The 26,473-nt window shown below is 35.3% G+C and overlaps 3 protein-coding genes and 1 long non-coding RNA gene across 19 annotated transcripts in view; 2 read left to right on the top strand and 2 right to left on the bottom strand.

Annotated features, from left to right (window-relative positions):
* Positions 1-279: 279 nt before the first annotated feature.
* On the bottom strand, positions 280-15,791 carry Uck (Uridine-cytidine kinase). Of its 6 annotated transcripts, none has more exons than XM_046609641.2 (6): positions 11,373-11,466; positions 11,207-11,272; positions 9,827-10,083; positions 4,350-4,495; positions 4,056-4,202; positions 280-766 (listed from the first exon to the last, which is right to left on the bottom strand). In XM_046609641.2, exons 1-6 carry the CDS (start codon positions 11,445-11,447, stop codon positions 648-650), a joined length of 810 nt encoding a protein of 269 aa, XP_046465597.1. In that variant the 5' UTR covers positions 11,448-11,466; the 3' UTR covers positions 280-647. The 6 variants fall into 6 exon arrangements, with proteins under 6 accessions (XP_046465597.1, XP_046465598.1, XP_046465594.1 ...); XM_046609638.2 differs by lacking the exon at positions 280-766 and adding an exon at positions 954-1,841 and having other exon boundaries at positions 11,373-11,462; XM_046609639.2 differs by lacking the exons at positions 280-766; positions 11,207-11,272; positions 11,373-11,466 and adding exons at positions 994-1,841; positions 11,852-12,140; positions 15,735-15,791.
* Positions 4,021-9,175, top strand: LOC124211025 (uncharacterized). The gene is made up of 2 exons (XR_006881354.2): positions 4,021-5,365; positions 5,941-9,175. It is a non-coding gene; the product is annotated as an uncharacterized lncRNA (long non-coding RNA).
* Fpgs1 (Folylpolyglutamate synthase 1) lies at positions 11,874-18,566 on the top strand. 4 transcript variants are annotated; one of them, XM_046609604.2, is made up of 4 exons: positions 11,874-12,293; positions 14,784-14,907; positions 16,033-16,148; positions 16,423-18,566. In XM_046609604.2, the coding sequence occupies exons 2-4, from the start codon at positions 14,833-14,835 to the stop codon at positions 17,900-17,902; spliced, it is 1,671 nt and encodes a 556-aa protein (XP_046465560.1). In that variant the 5' UTR covers positions 11,874-12,293; positions 14,784-14,832; the 3' UTR covers positions 17,903-18,566. The 4 variants fall into 4 exon arrangements, with proteins under 4 accessions (XP_046465560.1, XP_046465559.1, XP_046465564.1 ...); XM_046609603.2 differs by having other exon boundaries at positions 11,874-12,301; XM_046609609.2 differs by lacking the exon at positions 11,874-12,293 and having other exon boundaries at positions 13,764-14,954.
* A 159-nt stretch (positions 18,567-18,725) lies between these two features.
* sws (patatin like phospholipase domain containing sws) overlaps positions 18,726-26,473 on the bottom strand; it is a 29,470-nt gene continuing 21,722 nt past the window's right edge. For 5 of the 8 annotated variants that reach the window (XM_046609577.2, XM_046609578.2, XM_046609573.2 and 2 more), the window contains 3 exons: positions 20,914-21,234; positions 20,228-20,535; positions 18,726-19,071 (listed from right to left, as the gene is read on the bottom strand). In XM_046609577.2, coding sequence (XP_046465533.1) covers positions 18,970-19,071; positions 20,228-20,535; positions 20,914-21,234 — 731 coding nt within the window. In that variant the 3' untranslated portion in view covers positions 18,726-18,969. The other 3 variants (XM_069133401.1, XM_046609581.2, XM_069133402.1) reach the window with 3 other exon arrangements.

Here is a 26,473-nt window from a genome sequence, read left to right as displayed (position 1 = left end):
TGAAATAATAGTCTACTATTAATAAGCTTTTCATTTAAATATTTTATACAATTCCTCTCTTTACAATTTACACACGCAGGTATATATATACATATATATATATATGTATATATACCTATAAATAAATATATATTTAATCATTTCACTTAACTAGAAACCAAGCCTCAAATTAGTAGAAAATTGAATCTAAATATTATTTAAATTTAAAAACTAAACAAACAATGATCGTTGGTAATTTGACGTGGACTTGCTGCTCAAAATTTAATATTTTTTATAAACTTTAGCTTCTTTGAGACTGTCACTGAAACTTCGTTTGAAGATTTTGATTAATAGAAGCGGCATTTGGCAACGTATCAATCGACCGAAAATGTTTAATATATCTACTTTTACTAATTGTCAGTGTGATTCTTTAGATTTTGAGCTTCATAGAGAGTAAAATGTAAACGTGGAGGGCAAAGCAGATCATCCTTCGCGATGATTACAAAATCTAAAGTGCATAATGTAAAACATTAAAGTGTCGACAATGTCATTGCTGCAAATCAACGCTGTCTCAATTCACCTGATTACTCTCAAAACAGTTTTCATTGTATTCTACCTTTTAGAATAACAGTGTATTATACTAAATAATGATTTAACATTAATAATCTTTAATGAGGTCTCTTGAATCCGCCTTCCGCACGGCTAATAGGACTCTCAGCTTCCATTGTAACTCTACCTCGGTTACTTAGGAAATCCCTTATGTGCTGCACGATCAAATCTATAGCCACTGTAACATACCCCAATTTATTATTACTTTTTTTTAAGCCTTCGAACTAGATTTTTCGATATAAATTCAATGAGATAAAAATGTACAAGAACACGATGAAACATACTCAAAGCTACATGACTCAAATAAAAGACAACTAACTTTTTGCAACATTTATTTTTCCTTTTTTTTTTTACACATTTATTCCATCACAGTATTACTATTATTATTATTCTCATATTAAGTATATTGAATATATTGGATATATTTTAAAATACACGGAGAGAAAGATGATTTGTTTCACAGCATTCTTTGACGTTTAGTTTTAAAATCGTCGTTTCATCGTCATATCTAAATTTATATCATAATCTTTATTATATTTGTCTATTGGATCTATTATGCATATAAAGGTCATATCATATCACACGAAATTATGAAACAATACATTATGACTTGATGTTGATTCAAGAGTATAAACATTCGAATATTATATCTATTCACTCGTTTGCGGTAAAAAATGTAAAACAATTGTTTACGTGCGAAAATTATCGTAATGTAAATACATATGGGTGCATACAAAATCAATAATTGAACGATGTATTTCGAAATTTATGGCTTTTCTACCCGAGTTTAAATGATAGCTTCTCTTATTGTCGTATGACGTGGCTCAATAATCACTCTAAATGCTTGAATACAAGCGATAAAAGGATATCATCCATTTAGAGGTGGTTATAACAGAAAAAAGTGGTCCTCCATTGACCAGCTAGTATAATGAGTTCAAAGTAAGGCGTGCTATGTGTAGAAAAATATTTCACTTCACTGAAATCATTCCACATGTGCGCAGTGAAAAACATATGGATAATACATGGTTCGAGGGGATAGCTGATCATCAGGAATTGTAAATCGTTAGAAATATGTTATGATAATATATAAACTGTGTCGATCGGTTGATTATAGATCAGTCATCTGCTGAGCGTGTCGGATGATGCTGATGTTCGCCTACGATGGCGGAGGTATGAATGCTGCCCGGATGACGATTCAGCCTTTTTCGAACGTAAAATGTCCCAGATGTGGTGCACTATTAGGTCTATCGCCACTGCGAACATACCACAAACAAACCATTTGTTGTTGTAAATCGCTGTACATTTGATCTGCTTCGCTCTTTTAAACACAACACTCAATCCCGCCACACTAATCGTACCCTCAACCACCGGGCAGCACCCATAAAACATAAACTCATAGCTTGATAGAGATGAAATTAGCCGAGAGTAATGTGATGAACTATTTTAATGTTCATACATGGATTCATCGACTGAGCTCTTTGTTCGGCCTAGCCAGAGGACTGACCAACGTTGAGAACCTGGATACTTTTCAACGGTTAAAAACACTTGGTCAGTGTTGGAGTGCTGTTTCCGTGAACAGCTATAATATCAAGACTCAAATACTCAGTGCAGAAATTCTAATATGCAATTGTACTTCTTGAAATTTCAGAATTTTCTCAGGGGGGCAGAGTTGAAAATCCGAATTTTTTGGTGGCGAAACTTAAAGTAATGAAATCAAACTTTGACAAAACGTCAAAGTTTCGAATGTTACTAAACTTGACGCTCAAAGTTTCGAAAGTGCAAAGTTCCAAAAGGGTGTAACTTGGTCAAGTCAAAGTTTCGAATGTGCGAAAGTGAGATAATGAGAAAATTAAAAATCTGAAACATCTAAATTCCAAATAATCGAAGATTTTCAGTTCTGTGAATTTCTGGCTTGGCGAAATTTCACCACTTTGATCTTTCTTTGTTTTGGATTTTTAATATTTTTACCTTGGGAATCTTGGTAATTCCGATTTTTCTGATTTTTTATACCCACTCGTTGACTAAACTACACTGTGCGAATATATTTTAATTTTCGGAATTTCGCTCTGTCGGAACTTTACTTTTGGGGACTTTGCTTTACCGTAACTTGAATTTTCGGAATCTTGGATTTCGGAACTTTGGGCCGTCGGGTTTCCGATCATTCGAAACTTTGTTCTTTCATTCAAGTTTGATTTCTTTACTGCAAGTTTCTCCACCTAATAATTCGGAATTAGGCCTTTTTGGAACTTTTCGAATTCGAAACTTCAACCCCGCCCCTTCACAGGTTGATACGACAGTCGATATGCAATTGTGAAAATAGGCGAACTTCGAATTCAAGTCAAGCGATGCTCGCGTCGCGTGTTAGTAAAGTTGCATGGAAATATTATAAACGTAAATGAAATATGAATTGAGGATAGATGGGCCGGACTGTCTGGATGCAAAATTCAGAAACAAGGAAAAATCCGTTTCAAAAATATACTGCATCGCTATTTACGCCAATGATAGTGACACCAATAAAACAAAATCCCTATTATGTAATAGAGTTGAATCTGAGTAAACTCGAGTAGCATAATTTAAGATATCAACAATTTGAGACGAGGCTTTCTAATTGAAACGTTCAAAATGCTTAAACCCTGGGGTCAGGTGCGGATTCTAATGTTGTTGGGCTTATTTTGCCCGCTGATCAGATTTCCACGAATTGTCAGAAAAATATTACGATTTTGAAGTTAGTAATGTTATCGTAATAAAACATTATTGAAAGAACCACTATTTTCTTAATTTTATAATGACTTTGAAGGAACTAAAATTTCGAAATATGAGTGTGTTTTGTTTTATTACTGAATTGAAGCAATTGAAAAATGGTGAAGTAGTGTTTTTTTCTCAGCATGAATTATTACGATAACGTTACTAACTTTCATATAATAAAATATTCAGGATATCTTACATCACAGTTTAGATATAATGCACAAATTTTATTATTAAGAAACATCTGGTGAACCATAATTACAAAAATCCATGAGGTGAACAAAATAAACCCAAGATTATCGGAATTGGATAAAAGACCACCAGTTTAATCATTTCATGAATGTTCCAATTCGTAAACCTTTCTTAAATTGTGAATATCATAGTGTTATCCATATTTGATTAAAATTATTTCTATTACGTACTAGGGTCACCATCATTGGTACAAATAACTTTGCTGAAAATTTTAGACACAGTTTTTTGTCCATTTCTAATTTTTTATTCAGACAAAATAGCGCATTTATCGGTAACTGCTACCACCACCTCCTACATGAAAGAAGCAAGTGCACGTGAATTGAGTCACGTATTTCAGAAATTTCCAGCCTTTGACATAATTCGTATTGATTTCCGAACGATTGCTAGATCTGCAAGCAGCAACATTGGCGTAAGCCAACACTAGTTGAAAATTTTTGATTGCCATGTGGTTTAAATTAAGCTAGACTTGCCTGTGTTATCAGCTCCTCTTGGTATAATGACATCCGCAAATTTCTTTGTTGGTAAACAGAATTCCTCGAAAGCTGGTTTCACAAAGTTCATGTATTGATTCAGCACATAGTCCAAGTCTCTTCCTCTCTCTTTGATGTCCCTTGGCACTAAAAGTAATATTCAATTCGACAATTGATTTGTTCAATAATAATTCAAGGACAAAAAATTCGTTTTATCAGGGCTACGTAAATAATGTTCCAGAAAAACGAATTGTATTTTGAATCGTGTGGAAACTGGAATAGAAGCAATCTCACCTCTCCTGGCTAAGCGAGTGTCAGAGTCTGTGTCAACGAACAGTTTCATGTGAAAAAGTTCTCGAATTTCTGGAAAATAAAATACCAAAATTCCTTCGAATAGAACGACATCTGCTGGATAGATCGTCGTGATCTGATTTTTTAATCTGTAACAAGATAAGATAAATCACAGATTGTTTGAATAAATTATTCGGCTTCAAAATAGTTTTATATTGACTTTGAAAATTTGATTCATATTCCGAACAAGTGAACTGGAGAAATCATGAGAATTACAATTTATATTTACATAATGGGCTTGTTATTAATTAAATGACAAATCAAAGCACGATGAGTACATAAATACTGATTGTTATATTTCCGCGAATACTTGATGTAATAACTGCGTGATATGTTGCTTATTATGCTTTTGCGTCAATAAACTATTCAACAATCATACGATTTGTAAGATTGCTGACACAAACCAAGTGAGAATGCTGAAGAAAAATATTTTCACCAAACTGTTTGTTATTTTTCATAAAACTCAAGACAAAGAATGACCATGACAATCAGTACACGTTTTTTATATTATCAAGCATCCATCCCAGCTCAGCGTGAAACTCCGCATTGTTTGTAAACTCATTCAAAATCTGCTGAGTTTCACTTTACACATGATAAGGTGTCGAATATAAAAACGATTGCAGAATTCAACTTGGCATCAGACAAACAGCAAGTGCAACAGACAAAAACTCCAACGTTTTTTAAAAAAAGTTACAATTGTAATTTACCGAAGATTTGTCCGTTACTGAAAGATTTTGAGTGAAGTTATTTTGAACCAGACAATGAATAAAATGCATGGAAAACTTGTCCGAGCCTTGGCCATTTTTGCGATTGTTTCTGCCATTGCAATCAGCGATACAGACGCATGTCACAAGTGTGGTCACGACACGTGTTCTGGTGGCTGTTCTGTACTTCAACTCCCAGCCCCAGTTCATCATCAACCGACATTCTCGCTGTGCAGCAGTTGCAACGACCCTTGCGTAAGTTTGGAATACTTTACGATTGCTTATAAAGTACTATTTGTAAAAATTTTGTAACTTGAAGCTTATTAAATTTCTTAGGCGATATCTGGAAATGTCTGGAGTAAATAGGATAAGCCCAAAAACCTTGATATCAGATCAAAAACCCCATAGTCTTATCGTAATGAAGGTTCTAATTATAAAACCTTTTCTCAAATTAGTCATATCTTAGCTTGTGTTACTCGAATTCACTCAGACACACTTCTACGATATAGTAAAAATGTTGTTTCATTCGTGTTCACCGTCATTGGTGCAATTAACATTGCTGAAAATATTTTAAGTGGAATTTTGTCTTTTCATAACTTCACATTGAAACACATAATCCACTTGAACACTGCATTTTAATGTAAGTTTGCATTTGCCGTTCAATGCAGAATCTCATCTAAGTTTCTGCTTTGTCGAATTCAAGCTGATGAAAAAAATTCATCCGAACATACTGGTTGGAAATTATTTTGATCATTCTGTGTTTCTGTATTTGTCCCTGCTTCAAGAATATATTTTCCAAAACACTAATTTCAATTAATTTTTTTGTCCAGGATGCTCCGACCTGGTATCCAAAACCATATTGCGGAGGCTGTTCGAGGCGCAAGTCTATCCGTCTAAACAATAACTGTGGCTGTTACAATAATTGTGGATATTAATTCAAAAATCTGTAAATTCGATGGTTAAGTAATATTTTTTTATAATTAATTAATATGACTATGAATAATAATTAATTAATATGACTTAGTAATAAACAACGCATAATGTAGAACAACAGTATATACAACAATAAATGTCTTGTCTTTACAAGTTTCAAAGTAAACATTGCTAAAAGTTTAATTTTGCTTTCGTATTATTCGTTCCGCATTTCTAACTTAGTTTCTTAGATGTCAAAGAAATATTTCTTCTTATGGCTGTTGGTCACAATAGAACCAGTATAAGTAATAATGGTTGATGTAGGACGCAAATTGCATTGTTCATCTGAACTTTCAAAATCAGGCGTACGTATTTTATAGTGATATAATTTTGGCATAAACTGATAATATGTAAACTATTCAATTTTCAAAGTTTTAATTTGTCTGTTTAAAACATAATATACAAGATTTTTGTAAAAAAAAAAAAATTAGTACTTCTACCTTTATCGACCAAACAAACTCACCCTTTTTCATCCTATATTAAATAAACAAACGAACAGAAAGGGTTAAAATTTCAACAGTGCATTGCTCTTTTGACACTGGGCGCACAGCACAGTCGAGCGTTCCCTGGTTGGCTGTGCGACCAGCTGAGCGTAAGAGTAGCTTTTATTTACGAAATTATTGTAATTCCCAGTTCTCGTCTAGCGACCTCAATATTGCATGAAAACAGTCTCACAATGCCTCATTTTACTCCTCATTCTTTCAGGAATTGCGTAAAGTATCTCGGTTATGCACTTTTTGGCCAGTGAGATGCGGGAAATGTAGGAATAGTAACACATGTCAAAAAACCACACGTTTTTTTAAACGATTTTCGGGATATGAGTAAGTTTCTTGAATACTGCTAGAAAAGAGTGACGCATTGTCGAAATTTGAACCCTTTCCGTTCGTCTGTTTAGTTAATATAGGAAGCGAAAGGGTGAGTTTGTTCGGTTGGTAAAGGTAGGAATAATACATGACCTTATAAATATTATTCTCAGGCATCGAAATTACATTGGTGCAGAAAATCCATGCCAAATTTCAAACGGTTCTAATAAGTGATACGTTTCATACCTTATGACAACTATTTTCACACCTAGTTATAACTGCAAAAAAAAAAAAATCACACGAATCTCAAAGTCTTCTCAATTTCAATCTAATATACGAGATATTTGCAGTCAAAGAATAAGTTAACAAATAAATCAATTTCGATTCACCAGCCCTCAAAAAAATCATTTCCGAGTGTATCCTTTATTTAGTGATTGAAGTTCTTTTATTTAGTCATTGAAGAAGAAAAACTGTGCACCTTAACTCGATTACCACAACACTTTCAGTCAATTGTTTTTCAAAAAAAATTTCCGTGAAAATTCACTGTCCGTTAAGAATTAATAGACCTCGCCATCTCTATTGAAAATTACGAAAACAGAAAAAACTGGTCAAATATTTTTTGGCAGTGTTATTCATACCAATGATAGTAGAGACTGAGGCTTGGGGTGTCCCAATTTAGGGTGTTGACGAATTTTTTCAAGTATACCCGCCAAATCGATTTCAAATAATTCAGAAACAATTGCCTAATTTCTTCAGATTTTTATCTCAATTCTAATCCATGCCAACAACAGGGTGAATTTCCCCGTTTAAAATTCAAGTGTTTTGGACATGTCTATTTAACCAGAAAAATTACATAACACTGTAATCCATAAACAGGTAAACAATGTTACCTATACACAGATCTGGAACAACTTAGCAGCTAACGTTCAATTAAGTAACATACATAAAACATACGACATAAATAATAACACGATTACTTGTACCCATATCACATTGAAATTGAATTAAACTTTAACATACTAACTGTGGTTCTTGTAGATGCACAAGTTAGACCCAGTTAATCATATAACATTATGGAAATAATTCTACTTACAAAAGCATGTAGGGTCTAATACAATTTTTCGGTCTGTTCTTAACAGTTCTTTAAGTATTGCTCAGAGGTTTGAGATTATTAGGTAACTTATTGAATAGTTTTACGGCTTTAACAGAGTTGATTTTATCACTCACTCTTAGCGTCATATTTGGAAGGGCTATATTTTTATTTCTAGTTCTGCTTTCCGAATTTAGGAATGTATTCTTAGGGTTATCGTAATTAAAGTACAAAGATTCAAAAGCATATAATGGCTGCAGATTCAGTGGATTGTCTTGCCTGAATTGACTCTTCTTTATTGTATTCAATATTCTATTTTGTAGTCTGTGCAGTGGATCTAAATTGTTTTTATAGGCTCCACCCCAGATAATTATACCGTAGCCAATAATACTATGAAAGAGAGCATATTATATTGATCTGAGGATGCTAGATTGCATAAATTTAGCTAATTTGTAGAATATAAAAATCAAATATTTTGTCCTCTTGATAATGTATTCTATACCGAGAGAATATCTTGAAAGTTCGCAGTCGGTTATCGCCGACTCGGCATCACTTAAGTTCTTCGTCTGTTTCTCGCAGGCTGGCCATCCCATCTTTAATTTTAAACTGTCAAAGGCCGTAAAATGATTGTATCGACGACGACGACGATTATGTATTGACAGGGAATGCCACATAAATAAATTGAAAGCTTAATCGTCGTCGTCGCCGATGCAATCATTTTACGGCCTTTCACTGTTTCAAGATATTCTCTCGATTTGTTTATCTGACATTTTTTTTTATTTCAAAGGTGTGCAATAGGTCGTGATTGCATGGTATGATGCCGTGAATTTTTTCTGCGATAGTAGCAGTAATGACCACTAAAACCTGGCAGTTACAGATTTATTAAAAATATTATTACTTTTGTAATAAAATATATACTTGGGATGTGTCTGAAACACATGTATTTTAAACAGGGAAATCCACCCTGTTTTTGACACAGGTTAGAGTTGAAATGAAAATCTGAGAAAATTAAGCAATTGTTTTTGAATTGTTTGAAATTGATTTGGGGGGTGTACGTGAAAAAATTCGTCAACATCCTAAATATGGGACACGCTACTGAGACTGTATAATTTAACTGGCTGAATCGGGATAACAGTCTTTGCCGTTCAGCCAATTAAATTATACACAGCTCTAGTGAATACAAATGAAACAATATTTCTACACTGTGTGACAAAAATGATACTGAGCAAATTTAAATAGAGAAGCTAATATATCAACAATTGGGATAATGGTTTTATCATTAGAATGTTCAAAATGATTAAGTATTGATGTTTTTGATCTAATTCTAGGTTTATTTTGTTCATCATAAAGAACTCTAGTGATCGTCTGAAGAAAGTTTCGCAAATCATTATCTTCAGAGTGGAATAATATAAATAAATTTTTGTAAGTACGGTAAAATAAAATTTCGTCAACAATTACATTTGCACGTTATTATTTATCTATAATATAAAATTTCGTATACGTTTTTCACAAAATATCGAGGCTTTGGTCCGTGAGTAAAATGAGCCCGAATAGATTAAAGTCGAACATGATCATTTTCATTGCTCTAATTATAAAACCTTTTCTGAAATTGTTGACATATTAGCTTGTTATGGGCAAATTTTGTCAGTATCGTTTATGGCATAATAGGAATGTTGCTTCATTTAAGTCCATTGTCATAGGCACAAATAACATTGCTGGAGATTTCTCAAAGATTTTTTATTTCTTTGTTGAAGTTTTGATCCAGATAATGAAACACATTCATCTTTAATCTATGAACAAGTTCGCAGATTCAGAAAAAGACTTCAAGATACGACCGAAAGAGATACATACATACTGTTAGAGCGATAGTCGTAGGCTGGTATCTCGCATTTAACTCCAGTCAAAATATCTCTCAAGGTCCGCAGGATTCTATCGTTGTCGAATGCATCTGGGTGGTCAAAGTTGAACTGTCCTTTTTCAGCTTTCAGCTTCTCACTGGGGGTCAACTCCCGATAAAAACTGTCCTGCGATATGCAGACAACTTGGCGCTCCGTGTGATCCATATCCACCTGTCCCAATTTTTCCATTATCCGCTTACAAACTGTGGACTAAACGTTCGTGTCAATGTTATAAGATGCACGATATACTCAATAAAATGGTGTTCCTAATATCGTCAATATTATATTCCATTTTATACTAGGAATGACTAAAAATATAATTCATTATCTTTTTCCGAATAATCGTGTGTAGTTGATTACTTTTTCCTCACAATCGGTTTTTGTTTTTTACTCCCATGACTGGTACAATACAATATCAATTCATGTGATTAAAGTATCAATTATTATCATTGTCTTACTTAATAAGTACATCTGTTTGATAGAATAAGTGAAAGATAAATGAATATTTTCACCTGAAATTGAAAAATATTTTCCACTATTAAGTCTACATACTGAAATTTACGATATTTTGGTTTCATATGCATGTTAAAAAAATAACAAATAATCGATTAATCCATTAATTTTTACCGAATCAATTGAGTTGCGTTTGATAATTTTTTTGGATTCCATCAATCGATGCATCAATCATTTTTAGCTGAGCAGCCATCGTTATTTTATACATGTATTGTTTTTATATGATGTATTATGTATAAGTATATATTTAGTGCTATAAAATTTTGGCTCTACTTTACTTTTCTTATAAATCTTCATAAAGGTAATACTTTCTGAATTCAACGATCATCAATCAATGATTATCGAAAGGCTAGAGCTTTGAGAAGACAAATTAAGGTGCTCCGAATAATTCAAACATTCTACTAAATTGTTTTTGAGTATGTTTGAAAAATATAACCTTTGTTTCAAGTTAGATACACTTAAGTAAAAATCAAAACATGCAATAAAACCGTTTTCATGTCAGTTCAAAAAATAAAATTGTCATCCAGAATTGAAAATTTTCATCTGCCCTAAGTGATAAATTTCTTTTTGTATCCATGAAAAATGTAGTTTTCACTTGCGGTTAGAATAAATACTACATACAAAGATATTTTTCATTGCAATTAAATTTGTGTGTTAATATTGTTGGATCTCTGTATGTTATATTCCATCTCACAGAGGCACAGCAATATCGGTAGTACAGTGTCAAGGAAAATGAATATTGTAAGATTACTGCATCTAAGGTTTTGGAATTACTCTATAAGAATAGTTCAATAAAATATAAACTGCTTTTATTGCTTGCCTTTTTCTTCATTTTACCGACAGAGCAACCGCGTTTTCTCAAAACTGTATTTGATTTCTGTAACAACTTAGAAAGCATCAAATTCATTAATTGCAAATTGTCAACTTATCTCTTGGGAGTGAAAATTATTTTGTTGCTCCATGCAGGAGTAATCCGTAATATTTACATTGCGATATTCCGCCGGTTGAAGACGAGCTTCAACAATGCATTCGGTATTGTTTGAAGGTAGAAAAGTTATCATAACGATTCATGCCAATTATGGAAAAACCGTTAGTAATAAAACAAAACACACTCATATTTCGAAATCTTAGTTCCTTAAAAATCATTGTAAAATTAAGAAAATAGTGATTTTCCCTCAATGTTTCGTTACAATAACGTTACTAACTTCAACCTCGTTGGTATTCTTGGTTATAGCGTTTAATTGAACGTTGTATTCATGAGTATGAATAACGTGTTGACTATTAGCCTGAAAAACCGATCAAGATGATGATCGCTCAATGCAATGCGTGTTGCATTCCATATGCGAATAAAAACGCACTCGATGCGACACGTGTGGCGTCGAGAAACTGCGCCTCGTGTCCAGCAAATTGGAGTACCAATGACTAGGAACGATATAACCGCTAATATTTTCGAGTGGACTTTTACCTTGCCGCTAGCAGTTCCGCCGGACACGCCGATTAGGAAGGGCGTTTTTCCCTCGACGCCGTTCAGCCTGCCATTTATGCCGAACGACATCTTTCGTGACGCACAAAGATTCATCGTACCGTCAGCCATTTTTCTAACACTGTACAACGTGCCTATTCATGGACGAAAAACATGTGTGTAACAATTCACGCGACGTGGTGATCAGAAGCAGTTGCGGTTCCTTAACGCAGTCGATACCACCAATGCGGAACCGGTCATCAAGTTGCGACTGCGCCGTATCTGCTTTCGCCTGCATAAAGAAAAAACACGTGCATATTTGCGAATCTACGCGTCTCCGTGCTACTTCTGTCGATTATCGATCGGTTCGAAATAGACGAAAACTGGAAAATAAGGGCTGCTGATTAGGCGCTGACTACAAACTGCTGAAAACCAACTTTATTTCGTAACTTTGTACTAACTTTAACCTTGTAAAGGAAATAATCTGTAACTAGGGATCCCTAAGTTATCAGCAAACGTTGCAAATATGGAGGTTGCAAGGCTCGCTCGATTACAGCTTCTGAGCATTTTCTTGTTATACGACGATTGTGGTTGGTCGAGAACTGTGCTAAATTTCCTCAAATCGCTCATACGTGTTTCGAGCCATTGCTTCGATTTCCATATATTCTAAACAAATACACTATGTGTGTACATTGATACGCCGAAAAACGTGATCTTGACTCATCTTAACTGCTCGGGAAACTTGAGCTTGAAGTTAGCTAGACGATAACGCAGTATTTGCGTTTAAACCCGATTTCCTTATTGGTCGAAATAACGCTAATTGTCACTTTTGCAAACCGCGGGAGATACGAACAATCGGAGAGCTCTTTAAGATTGTGCGTTGACAACGAGGCGCAACGCCCGTTAGTCTCTATTTATTATTAAACGCATCCGATTTTCACCGTCATCTTTTTTCTAAATTCACGATGTAAAAACTCTGATGATAAATCATCAGCAGATACTGCGTTTGTTATCGGTTTATTAGAACATAAACGATGTTAGTTGACATATTTTTGAGAATCACCGATGGAAATGAGGATTGTTGAAACATTAAAAATCAACGCTTATGGGGACGGGTTGAAACAATGAAAATCAACACTTATGGGACGGGGTTGAAATTCCGACTTTTAAAAGTTTCGAAAGCGCCAAGTTTCGAATTTTTTTGTAGCCAAAAGAAATTTTTTGGCGTAAAGAAATCAAACTTTTACAAAACATCAAAGTTTCGAATTGTTCGAAACCCGACGCTCAAAGTTCTGAAAGGACAAAATGCCGAAAAGGCATAACTCTGACAAGTCAAAGTTCCTACAGTGCGAAAATGAGAAAATTCAAAAATCTGAAACATCGAAATTCTGAATGATAGAAAATTTTTAGTTTTATGAATTTCTGGCTTGGTGAAATTTCACCACATTGAATTTTTTTTATTTTGAATTTTCGATGTTTTTACGTTCGGAATTCTAGTAATTCCGATTTTCAGTTTTTGCTGATTTTTCATACCCACTCGTTGAACAAATTACGCTGCGTGAGTATATTTCAATTTTCGGAGTTTTTCTTTATCGAAACTTTATTTTTCGGTATTTTGCTCTATCGGAACTTTACTTTTCGGAACTTTGATCTATCGTAAGTTGAATTTTCGGAATCTTATATTTCAAAACTTTGAGCCGTCGGGTTTTCGACTATTAGCAGCTTGTTGTTTCTTAAACGTTTGATTTCTTTACTTCAAGTTTCGCCACCAAATAATTCGGAATTAGTCTCTTTCGGAACTTCAATCCCGCCCCAAACTTACGTGTAATTATTTTTGGCAGAATGGATAAAAATCTCTTTGAAGAATTCCATTGATAACGAAAAATAGCTGCGCTTGCGTAGCGGTTTTTTTTTTATCGCTGATCAATATCTGCACACGCAAATCAAAATTATCATAGTTAATTAAGCGTATAGTTCGCTGTTTTCTTCTGCTTCACCCTAATTAGGACTATATCTAACTTCTCTATGCCCGTGGGTAATATTAACCACTTAACTGCATAGCAGCCTCAAGCGCGCCCGTGCCGTAACTGCAAAACCGCGAAATAGTGCCACAAAGTAGTTCAACGTTTTTAGGTATCTCAGGTGAATATTTACTTTCAAAAGCATGTATTTTAAGAATTCTTGAGTTCGAGGAATCCGATTATGACCATAAGAAGTTATTTTGTCCGCGTATTCATACAGTTTTGAGCTCTTGAAGTTGACGAATTTTTTATCATTTTCTCAGATAGCGTCATAGAACAAACTATCTTCTTTTTTCGGCATGAATTTGTCTTTTAAGAAACATTGAATAATAATATTTTTTAGTCCAAGCACGCAATTTCAAGAATTACCGAGTCATTTTTTTAATATAAGCTATAGGCTAGACTGTATAATAAACCACGTTGACTCAGTATTATAATTCTTGAAATTCCGTATTTGAACTCAAAAATATTACCATTCAATGTTTTTCAAAAGAAAAATTCATCCCGAAGAGAGAAAATGATAGTTTATTCTATGATGCCATTTATGTATGAATGCACGGAAAAAATAATTTTTTATGGGCAAAATCGGATTCTTTGACCTCAAAAACAATTAAAACACATGCTTTCAAAAGTAAATATTCACCTGAGATACCCGAAATCAATTGTATTAATTTATGACGCCTTGGTAGTTAAGTGGTTAAGGAAGAGATGCACAATTGGCGTATTGTTCTGAGGGTATATTGTTGACGCTGGTTGGCGGCAGAATAACATAACAATCTAACATCAGCGCGACTTCGGCTCGTGTTAACTTTTTAAAATGTGTTCGACGCACTTCATGACGTAATCTGTGTTATACGAATTAACTCGTTATCGGCAGTCCGTGAACCATCTGACCTTAGAATTTTAATTGCTAGGGCACGGACTGCATCGTCACGCCGTATCGCTGTATCAAATCCAGGAGATATGCCATTTTTTTGTAAGAAAATGACACAACTTATCACACGCGGACGATTTGTCTCCACCGGCACGAGCTACGAGGTACGTCGTATTCCCGGTCGCAGTTTTAAACACATTTGGCAACAATGGTATTATTATTGAAACGCTTTTCGATTAGAATTTAAACTTTTCACCAATTAATGTATATTTCGTACCATTATTATTCATCACTCCCTCACACAATTGATAATTCACCATGTGAATTGAAAGGAAAAGACATACTATAATAATTATCAACACATATTCAGATATTCTTATGTCTTTACAATAATTCTTTTTGTACAAGCAGCTGATAACAAAAACGCTTTGGAAATCTGCCCGTATGGCTCTCTATTGTCACAGAGTTATATTCAAGAATGAAACGGCCGTGTCGTATGAATCGATAGTTAGGAAATTAAAAAGAAAACGTTTAAAAAATCTCTAACGGTGATATTTGTGCCAATGATGAGAAAAAGTAAAACGCCACCCCCAGACCCTATGCAACAGAAATAATTCTGAGCTAATTCGAATAGCACGAGCTAATTAGGTTTGAAAAATTCGTGTAAAGCGTCTTATAATTAAAAGTTCAACGATCCGATTCTAATGTGTTACATTTTTTTCAGACGATTTCTGGAAAACCGTGGCGAACAGAATAAGCTCAAATGCATTTGAATTGGATAAAAAATACCAGAGCTCAAGTATTTCGAACATTTTAATTCTTGCGTTGTAGAAAGTTGCTCAAAAAAATTTTTTCCACACAATAGGGATGTTGTTTCATTCGTGCTCACAATCATTGGTACAAATAATAATGTTAGAGAACTGGAAACAGTTGTTTCTCTTTTTCCTATCTTTCGACTCGGATATCACAGCCATCGTTTACGTGATAAAACCTTTATTTCCTACATTTCACTGAATAATTATTGTTGGATGATTCTCAAACATGTAATAATAATTCACTATCACTGTTATGACTGAGTGTTGATTCTCTGACAAGTCTTCTGATTAACCATAATCAGCCCACAATAAAGAATTAGATAATGGCTGATGAAGGCTTTTAAAATGTAACGCAATATCTTACAAAGATATCACTTACTCATAATCATGGTTAGAAGAAATGAGATGTATTTATTTTTGCTAATGTATTGTCACGCTTTACACACTCACTCTATCAATTTCACTTACTTCTAGGACGTGATACGTGCTCTGAATACTTTACAAACAAATGCACAGTACTTGAGGGCAGCTAAAACGAATCGTTCTTCGGGAAGCGAATCCATTCAGGATATGAAAAAATATCTTTTTCGGTACACAATTAAAATTTTTAATATGGCTATTTTTTGTATCATATATGTATCAAATTTATTTCTGATTCTCATTCATTGGGTATTCAATACTGCCTTGGTAAAACTAGAATAACAATTTAACTCCGTACAAGTTTCGGGATGCTCCTGGAATTATTTATTGAATCATAGCGCCTGATTTTCTCTGCGATTTAAAAATTTCCTGTTATTCTCACACATTTCCATTTTCTTACAGTTCTTCTACATCCTACTCTCTAAATTATTGTCCATTTTACAGGTCTGGTTTGACTCTTGAAGATGTCGACAAACTGTCGATAATCCATGTCACAGGAACCAAGGGGAAAGGATCGACTTGTGCATTCACGGAGGCGATACTGCGCCAATATGGATATCGCACAGGGTTTTATAGTTCGCCGCATTTAATACATGTTACGGAAAGGATAAGAATCAACGGGCAGCCAATAAAGGAGGATCATTTTGCAAAATATTTTTGGCATGTCTTCAACAAATTGAGTAGTCAGAAGGAAAGCGAAACCGATATGCCTGCATACTTTAAATTCATCACTGTTTTAATGTTTCACATATTTCTAAACGCTGACATCGATGTTGTTATTCTTGAAGTTGGTGTTGGCGGTGAATACGACTGCACGAACATTGTCAGAAATCCTGTGTGTGTTGGTATTTCCAGTCTGGGATTGGAGCATACCATGTTGTTAGGAAACACGCTGGAAGAAATTGCGCATCAGAAGTCAGGCATATTGAAAGAAAATTCAATCGCATTCACAGTTCCACAACCAGACAATGTTGTAAACGTTATCAAGCAAAGGGCTATCGAGAGAAATTGTGAGCTGCGAATGGTACCAGATTTCAAATCTTACTATTGGACCAGAGATCCACCAGATCTAGGGATACCTGGTCCTGTTCAAGAGATTAATGCGTCTTTAGCTGTACAATTGGCGCACACTTGGATTCTGAAAATGGCAAACAGAAACTCACGACTTTCAAACGGTAACGAAGCAGATAATCGTCTTATTGATACGAGCGAAAACAATAATGCTTGTGCTGCAAAAATTCTTCGTAGGTCACAGTTCAATTCAACTTTTAATGGCAAAGAGAATTTACATCATAGTAGCCTCCTTCATTCAGAGTCTCAAATTTCTTCCGTTTCCGCCACTCTCGATGAAAATAATGATTTCTCTATAATTTCCCCTAAGAAAACTGCCCTCGCATTGTCTTGCTGTGTGTGGCCAGGTCGCACGCAAGTATTGTGTGGTAGAACAATGGACTTTTACTTGGACGGTGCTCACACATCTGAAAGTGTTGAACATTGCGCCTCTTGGTATCTAAGTAAGGTAGATAATAAGGGTGCAAAACGTTTCCTGATATTCAATATAACGGGCGATCGAGACGTGTTGAAACTATTGAAGCCACTGAAACGTTTACACTTTGAAAAAGTTTATTTTGTACCAAACATATCGGGGAAAACAGTTAAGCTAGATCAATTAGAATTGCAAACGACAAGTAGTCTACAGCATGAAAGATGCATGAGAAATCACGAGATATGGGGTGAAGAAAATTCAATGGTATTAAAAAATGTTTGCGAAGCATTATCGCACATCACTAGCACGTTTTACTCACACAGAAATACCAACAATGATGAAGGTAAACCGCAGGTACTTATCACTGGGTCTCTGCACTTGGTAGGTGCTGCATTATTAGTTTTAGATCCAAATTTAACTATGAAAACGAATTACTGATACGAGGTCCAAAATTTTAACACATGTATCAATATCATTCAGTAATGAGACAGGCAAAATTCCATACATAATATGGAATAAACAGAGCAGTGACGATTCACTGTTGTGGTTAAAATTCAAATCAAAACTAAGGGTTAAAATTTATCTATGCTAATATCATTCTTTCTCATTGATTTTATTTTACTGCAAAATTCTGTTTAGCTATGATATGCTGAATCATAGGCTGCCGACTAAAATGTGAATGTAAAATTTCCTAAGGATCCTAGATTTTTCCAGGAAGTGGAAACCTACTTTTGTACACTATAAAAATAGTCATACATATGCCGAATAAGGGCTTTCCCGATTTATTGATCAAGGGAACGTACCATGTGGGGATAAATATTTATGTCATTCGCTTTGTATTCATTTTATGTTGTATAGCGATTGAATACTTTTCTACATAAGATCATCATAACATCTTCGTGAAAATTTTTACGTATTTTTGATACTAAAATTTCTTTTGCTACAGAAAGGAAGAAAAAAACGATTTTTCTGCATAAATGTGATCATATTCATCCCTAAATACTTGAATTAAAAGATGTACATAAATAGATAATAATAGATGATCATAAACATTCTGTAACGTCTTTAGTCAACTTAGAATAAAGTTTTATTATTACCATTGCATTAGATCTCATCGAAAAATAATTTTACTTACTTACGTCCTAGTTGCATACTGCTCAGGTTTTCAAACCAATTTATACTGTCTTCGTATTCTTATTTTTATTCAGTAATCGATACACTACACAAAATTGTATCGGATGGAAATAAGAAATCAGAAATCTTCAGTAGAAACAATAGAGTTATTATTCATACTTAACACTAATAATAACAATATTAATATGTACTTTAGTGGTACATTGCATTGATAGGTGTACCACAACGCAAGCAAGCTTCCGGCTGCTTGCGAATTTTCGTGGATTACGTTTGTACTTTTGAAAGAAGACGAACTAAAATTTCTAGTATAATTAAATATTTACAAGTAATCAACAGAAGTTTGAAGATTTCCGCCTACGCCATTAACGGGATCAAAACATTTTCGAACGATAGTCGATTTCGCACTCTGCCTCATTTTCCGACAAACTTAGAGAACCTCCGGCTCTTCGTCTGAGGCGATTATCTTCCGGACTCTGAAAAATAAAAACAATTGTCGAAGACATGTTATTCAATGCCTTTAATAATCAACTTGGAAAGTATCTTCCAAAGGCATTGATAAAATTACGTAAATATTTAGCGTCTTCCGTTTCTGTTTTAATGATAATATGGCAGAATGATGTTGGAAAGATGCATATGACTACTAGCGAACAATCACACTTGAAAATTGCCACAGTTAATTCCAACCCAAATCAATGAAGCATAAACTTATAGCTGTTACGGGGATAATTTGTTTCGTTGATACTATATTAATTACCATGCACAGCTACAGAGAAAATGGAGAATGTCCGTAACGTCCTAGTGATGGTCCTAGCTGAAAAATGTAGCATTTCTTTCTTTAAAAGGCGTACACAATGATTAACCCATGATTTTTTATACATGAACGATCATTAGTCTTCAAAACAACTATGCCAAAGTATTAATTTGATTAAATGTAATAAAAAGTGCTAGGAATTATATAATTAAAGCGAAGCTGAATTTAGACACAATATTTCATTTCATCCTGTAGATCGATCTTCGAAGTGATACATTTTTAGCTAAAGATGAATTTTAACATTCAAAAAGCTTGCGTTCTTTTACGTTATATCATCCCCACACACAAATTTAAATGGATAAACTCACCATTTTCGCGAAAGTTCCATAGTACTTATAAAATTCTGAATTCTCAAGCAGTTACTTCGAACTAATTCAAGTGATTAAAAGTTGTGACGACTATCATTCACACTATTGCATCCCCAAGACTGTCAATATCTTAGCATCGATTGATACAGATGCTAGTAACTGTGAAATAGAACCTAACTATCACGGGCACCTATCTGAGAATATTTTCAGTTAAGTATGTACATACTGACTGGCTCGGAACTTCAGGATACTATTTTGAAGATTTCTAACTTAGTTCAGCTAAGAGATGTTATCATTTATTTTTAAATTTGTATGAAGTTTCCAGTATATTTTGAAGTTTTTTTTTGTAGTGAACCTTTTAGATACGAATTTTTTAAATTTAACTGTTGCCACGAACTGAAAAAATACATCACAACTAAATCGAAGGCTCCGAGGATGACAGTCTGGCTAAATTGACTCAAATGAAAATGTAATGTGATGAAGAATCGTGCAGTCAAAGAGTGTACTTGCCTGGTCTAGAATCCCAGCGGTAGGTTCGGAGGCATAGCCAACTTCGTGCGCATCCTCTTCCAAATCTGCTTCGTATTCTTCTAGTTCTTCCGAATCGGAATCAAGATCTAAATCGACGTAACGATTGCCTCGAGATACCTTGCAAACCATTTGTGCCAAATCGGTGAATGTATAAGCTGACACGGATGCTTGGTATTGCTGTTGATTAGCTGCTTGGTGTTTAGCCTGCATTAATTTTGCATGTTCTCGGTCAGCATTGAATCTTGGTAATACTCCTGCCTTCAGTTGACCATCAAAGTATGTTTTACCTGTAACCAGTTGTTGTAAGATGTTTGATTGTTTTCACAAGTACTGATCAATCGCTTTGATATAACAAGCTCAAACAAGTGATTAATCTGGCTAACCTTGATGACTGAGCCTGCATATTTCCTGCTTAAATGCATTTCGAGCTCGAAAAACGTGAATAAATAAGAAAAAATTTTTTAAATTCATGTCATTTAAATAACTCTAAACCTGCTAGACTGATCGAATGCAAAATTTAATCGGTTCTATGTTGCCAAGAGCCACTCTGATTGAAACCGAAATCACAAAACTCACTTAATTTATTCTTCAGAACACAAAACGTAAAGAGTTAGTAAAAATTCAAATTTTGATTTGGATAAATGTAAATAATAATTCAAGCTTACCATGATGATAACCGACATCTTTGATTTCGTCAAAGTTTGCAAATTGTAAGGTCTTGTACTTGTCGATCGGAGGTCTAATATATTCGCAGTAGTCGGACGACTTGACTTCTTCTAATTGGCGAACGCAGCTGACATATGCCAATCGAGACTGGATGTCGGGGAGATTTGGAACTTTCACAGTTGTAGCAAACGGGTTCCAGCGTTTCCACAACAACCACCAGCCAGACAAGGAATCGCCGTAATTTGTCAAGTCAGTGTCATCTTGGGAACCAACATCTATTGCCAGTATGTGATGAGCTCCTTGTCGAAGCATTTCATCGGCTTTGATAGAAAGTAAGAAGGGTGTATGTATCATAGAAAGTAATATATAGATATACATTTGCCAAATTCTCAATCAACAAGACATGCTCGATAGGCTCATGATTTATAATGTGCGTGCTATGCAATGTGTATATTTGTAAATTTTTTCAGATGTATGTGTGTTACAATTGTCTGTCAATACTGTAAAAAGTTTTATTCTAAATAATTATGCAGCATTAAAGGAACCTCGCTTTTCATTCCCTGACTAAGTATAATTAATTTAACACATCTCTGAAATGAAAAATTCTCCAGTTTCCGACGTAAAGACCTGGCATATGTATTGTAACGATTTAGGCGTTACGTTAATAAAATATGGATCCGCGAGTTTACTTATTATCAAATCAAAGGCGTGAACAAAAATATCGTGATAAATGCTTTTAATGCAATATACGTGTTTCTTGTTTAAAGTCTGAAACAAGACTGTTTTTACAATAATATCGGTTGGCGCAGCAACCTTATTCTTTTTAAAGACATAAGAGGTTTATAAACGTCTTTTATCTATGCTGACTACTAGATCATTAAAGAGGGGGCAAAACGGGTGATTTCACCCTTTGTAACACTACTCCCCCCCGAGGAAAAGAGTCGTCCCGACTCGGGAAAGATAAAATAATTATAAAAGTATTCTAGTAGTCAGTGCTCAAAGGTGAGTTGGAGCTGTGGCTCTAAAAATTTAAGAACTCCCTTTTTTACTATCTGGCATTTGCCCACAGTCTCAAGGTAAACCACAGAAAACCTTGAGCAGATAGTTGAGCGTTAAATAATCTCAAAAATTTATGTGCCATGTTTTATAAAGGTTAGTGTTATTAAGTGTTATGTGGCTTCATGAATTCAAAGTTATCCGCAACGGCCCAGATTGATGTCGGGAAGAAATTCAATCTTCTTCATGAAGGATCCCTTCGAAACAGGTTCGGATGAAAACATCGAACCGGGAACCGACAATTCCAGGACCAAATAAGACGAAAACAGACTTCTCTTCATATGAAATAAGGAAATCGTGGGGTGACTTCTTTAGGAATAGTTCACCCTAGAGTTTTGGAAGGACAAATGTGAGTGATGGTATAACAATTCAAATTCACTAAGTGAATTTGGGAGAATACTTGAATAAAATAAATTGAATATGTATTCAAAAGAAAAGAAACGATCTTATCTGAATTATTTCTGCGTCCTTCTTCAAAATAAAACCACCAGTCATCCTCAGGAATCGGGGAAGATTGGAAGGAAAGGGCTGTGTCAAATAACCTGAAAAAGTGCTCACAAAAACTGACACTTAAGGTTAATAAAATGTGAAAATCAAGCAATCGCTCATCGACCTCGAAAAATAATCGTGGCTCATTTCACATTATTCCTTAAACCAAAGCCTATCCGACACAAAACTCGATTCCAGAGAAGAAGTTTCTAGAAAGAAACAACCGAAGAAAACAAATTTCAAATTGATTAGCAACGCAGAAATAACAAATCATTACAAGAAAAATCTTCGTCGAAGACAGACTCAACTAGTTCCTCCTTTTCAAAAAAATGTCAATCATAAAAACTCCGCCCGTTTCCGCCCTCATCAATGCGGGCGTAATTACTTCCAGTTTTCCGTGGGAGGACATAAAAAAAAAATGTCACAAGAGGAATTTAAGATCTATTTTGAAAATCAGTGGAAGACCCTGAAATGTGGTCGGGGTGAGACCGTAAGGGAAAAACATAAAATGGGACTAATATGCCTAAACTGCTGGATTACTCGGTAAGTTCTTATGCAAATTTTAATCAAAAAAAAAAATATATAAGTTCCCCGTGTCTGATTTATTTCAGCGCGGACATAAAGAACTTCTACGAGCTCAAGGAAACCCATCTTACCTTCGCGGGAGAGGGCAAAACTTGTCGCGAATGTCGAAAGAATTTACTCGCAACAAACTCCACCGAAGACTGCAACGACTGTGCAGAGGTCAAGTCCGCCTTAAAGATTATGGCGGAACAAATTTTTGAAATTTAATTTTTTTTTTTTTTTTACATATGTAACCTCTTATTGCACCATTCGTCGTTTTTTTTTTTTTTTTTTTTTTTTATCTTGTTTTAATAAAGAAAATTAAACTTTATTTTTCGTTTTTCTCTTAATTAAGAATACTTCCTCATTATTCATATCTGAATTAACCCCCGCACATCATAGACGTACAAAAATCTTTAAAAACTTGATCGGCCGTAGCTTCTGCATTGATAACTAAAACAGGAGCCGATAAAGAAGAAAAGGTTTGTTTCACTAGCCAATCTTCATGAACCTCATGGATAGTTCTGAGTAGCTCTAAAGAAATACTCGATTCTTCCTCACGAGAACGGGAACTAACTCGAGCAAAAGAAGTTTCTGGGGAAACTCGCAAATAAACAATTAAATCTACTCTGAGCTCAGACGAGCGAATGAGAAGATCAAAATTTTTTGTCAATAAATGAGATTCGAAGTCGCGGAAATTACCTAATCTTCGACGAGCTTCTACAAAACAATTGCTACTGAATATCGATCTTTCCATCACCTTTACAGGCAATGAAGTCGTCTGCAGATGTCTATCTAACATAACCATTTGAGCGAAATGTTGAAAATAATAGCAATAACGATCTGGGTTCTGGTACATCAAATCTAAAAGATTAATTCCGGCTACATTTCGATATTCTTCAAGAGGTTCTAAAAGTGTACAGACCTGGCGATCTGCTAAAAACCTCTTGGTGAAAGTTGTTTTTCCGCATCCGATATTTCCTTCAATAATAATCGTAAGCGGTCGAGTTTTACTCAAATGAATTCCGAAAGGTAAATTCTTCTCCCAATCGATGACCGACTGTAAAGAAGGCCAAATCGATCACAGTCGTCAAGGGTGTTCGTTTGAAGATCTAACCTCGAAGGATGTTCCTGGTCTTGGAGAGACTGTTCCAGGTTGATCTTCTTCAAATGGAGCAAGACGATCCAAGTGAACCACTTTCTGACGCGAATGAGGAGATCTTCGGATTCTATAAACAACATCATTTATCCGGTTAACCACTAAGTAAGGGCCTTCCCAATTTCTTTGTAGTTTTGGACATCGTCCTTTCTGTCTTCGAGGTTGAAAGAGCCAGACAGAATCCCCAGGATTAAATTTTAAATCTCTGGCTCGAATATCATAACGAGTTTTCAATTTATCTGAAGCCATAGAAATTCTATTCCTAGCAAAGTGATGAATTTCTTCTAAACGTTGTTGTAATGAAAAGGCATAATCTGTTTGATGCTGTCTTTGCACAGGAACAGGGCCTTTCTCTAAATCTGACGGAAGTCGAAGATTTCTTCCAGTAAGCATGAGGGCTGGCGTCTGTTTCGTCGTCTCATGAATCGCAGATCTGTAAGATAAGAGGAAGAAAGGAATCCAGGAGTCCCAGTCTCTCTGATTCTGCTCTACGAAGGACGACAAATACTGTAGTAAAGTCCGATTCAGACGCTCTATCATGCCGTCAGATTGTGGATGCAAAGGAGTTGTACGAGTTTTTCTAACCCCTAAAATCTGAGTAACCTCTTTCATTAAGGTTGACTCAAAATTTCGGCCTTGATCAGTATGAAGTTCTAGAGGAACTCCGTGTCTACAAATAAATTCTTTAACGAATGCCTGTGCTACAGTAGAGGCTTCTTGATCAGCGAGGGGAACCACTTCAGGCCACTTAGTAAAATAATCAGCAATAACCAAAGCATATTTATTTCCAGAATGGGTTATCGGGAGAGGTCCAAGAATATCCATTGCTATTCTTTCAAATGGAGCTCCCACGTTGTAAATTTGAAGAGAGCTTTGTCCCTTCGCTCGAGGTCCTTTCTTTGCCGTGCAGATTCGACATCTTCGACACCAATCTTCAACGTCCATCCGGCAACGGGGCCAAAAGTAGAAGTTGCGAATTCTGCCTAGAGTTTTATTTGAAGCGAAATGTCCGCCTGCAGGAGAATCATGATAAAGAGCAAGAATCTCTGGAACTCGTGACCTGGGAACCAAAAGTTGCCACCTGATTTCTTTCAAGTCTGCAGATTCCCATTTCCGGTATAAAATTCCATCAATTAAAAGGATAGAGTCCCATTGAGCCCAATAAATTTTCAAATCTGGCTCGGCTAAAGATATATCCTGCCAGTCTGGGCGAGTTTCTGCTTCTTTCCAAGATTTCACTTGATTCAAAGTGTCGTCCTCTTGTTGCGATTTTCTCCATTCCTCCTGGTTATTTTCGAAAGAAATCTTCCGTATTGAAAGAGAGGGGTCACGATTTTTCTCTAATCGTGCACACTGTTTACACTCTGGCATTTCCTCGCAGGGTCTTCGAGAGAGAGCGTCGGCGTTTCCATGATGAATTCCTGCTCGATGACGAATATCAAAATCGTACTGACCGAGCCTTTCTAACCATCTAGCTACCTGACCTTCAGGAGATTTAAACGAAAGTAGCCACCTGAGAGAAGCATGATCTGTACGTATTAAAAATTTCCTGCCATACAAATAATGGTGAAAATGTACTACGGTCTTAACGACAGCTAAAAGCTCTCTACGAGTGACACAATAATTCCTCTCAGTTTTACTCAAAACTCTGCTGAAATAGCTTATCACTCTCTCTTGACCTCCCTGAATTTGTGACAGAACCCCGCCTATTCCTGAAAGAGATGCATCCGTATCTAAAATAAAAGGAATTTCGACCTCTGGATAAGCTAAAATCGGCGAAGAAATAAGATTTTCCTTTAATTTCTTGAAAGCCTCTTCGCATTCCGGGGTCCAGTCAAAAAGAATCTTGATTCCGGTCAAATGATGGAGAGGCTTAGCTATACTAGCGAAACCTTTTACAAATCTTCTGTAATACGTACAAAGGCCTAAAAAGCTTTGAACTTGTTCTTTATTCTTAGGTGTCGGCCAAGAAGAAACCTTCTCTATTTTGGATGGGTCGGTCTTCACACCTTGTGCTGAAACGATATGTCCGAGGAAGCCTACTTCTTTCTGGAACAGATGGCATTTTTTCGGGCTCATTTTCAGACCTGTTTGCTTCAGCCTAGCGAAAACTTGTCTGAGATTTTGAACTTCTTCTTCAAAGTTCTTGCCAAAAACGATTATATCGTCTAAATAAACGAGGCATATTTTGCCCGTGAGCCCATGGAGAACAGCCTCCATCATTCGTTCAAAGGTAGCCGGGGCATTACTCAAACCAAACGGCATAACCTTGAACTGCCATAATCCTCCTA

This window comes from Neodiprion pinetum, chromosome 2 (assembly GCF_021155775.2).
Source record: "Neodiprion pinetum isolate iyNeoPine1 chromosome 2, iyNeoPine1.2, whole genome shotgun sequence".
Lineage (NCBI taxonomy): Eukaryota > Metazoa > Arthropoda > Insecta > Hymenoptera > Diprionidae > Neodiprion > Neodiprion pinetum.
This window is presented reverse-complemented; position numbering and strand designations above follow the sequence as displayed.

Excerpts from the sequence above, each read along its gene's own strand:
- Uck (XM_046609638.2), bottom strand. The coding sequence starts at position 11,447 with ATGATAACTTTTCTACCTTCAAACAATACCGAATGCATTGTTGAAGCT. Across the intron at positions 11,273-11,372 it reads AACCGGCGGAATATCGCAAT|TTGTTACAGAAATCAAATAC; the intron begins GTAAATATTACG and ends ATGCTTTCTAAG. Across the intron at positions 10,084-11,206 it reads TCGGTAAAATGAAGAAAAAG|TCCACAGTTTGTAAGCGGAT; the intron begins GCAAGCAATAAA and ends ACGAACGTTTAG.
- Fpgs1 (XM_046609604.2), top strand. The coding sequence starts at position 14,833 with ATGCCATTTTTTTGTAAGAAAATGACACAACTTATCACACGCGGACGA. Across the intron at positions 14,908-16,032 it reads CCACCGGCACGAGCTACGAG|GACGTGATACGTGCTCTGAA; the intron begins GTACGTCGTATT and ends ACTTACTTCTAG. Across the intron at positions 16,149-16,422 it reads ATGAAAAAATATCTTTTTCG|GTCTGGTTTGACTCTTGAAG; the intron begins GTACACAATTAA and ends TCCATTTTACAG.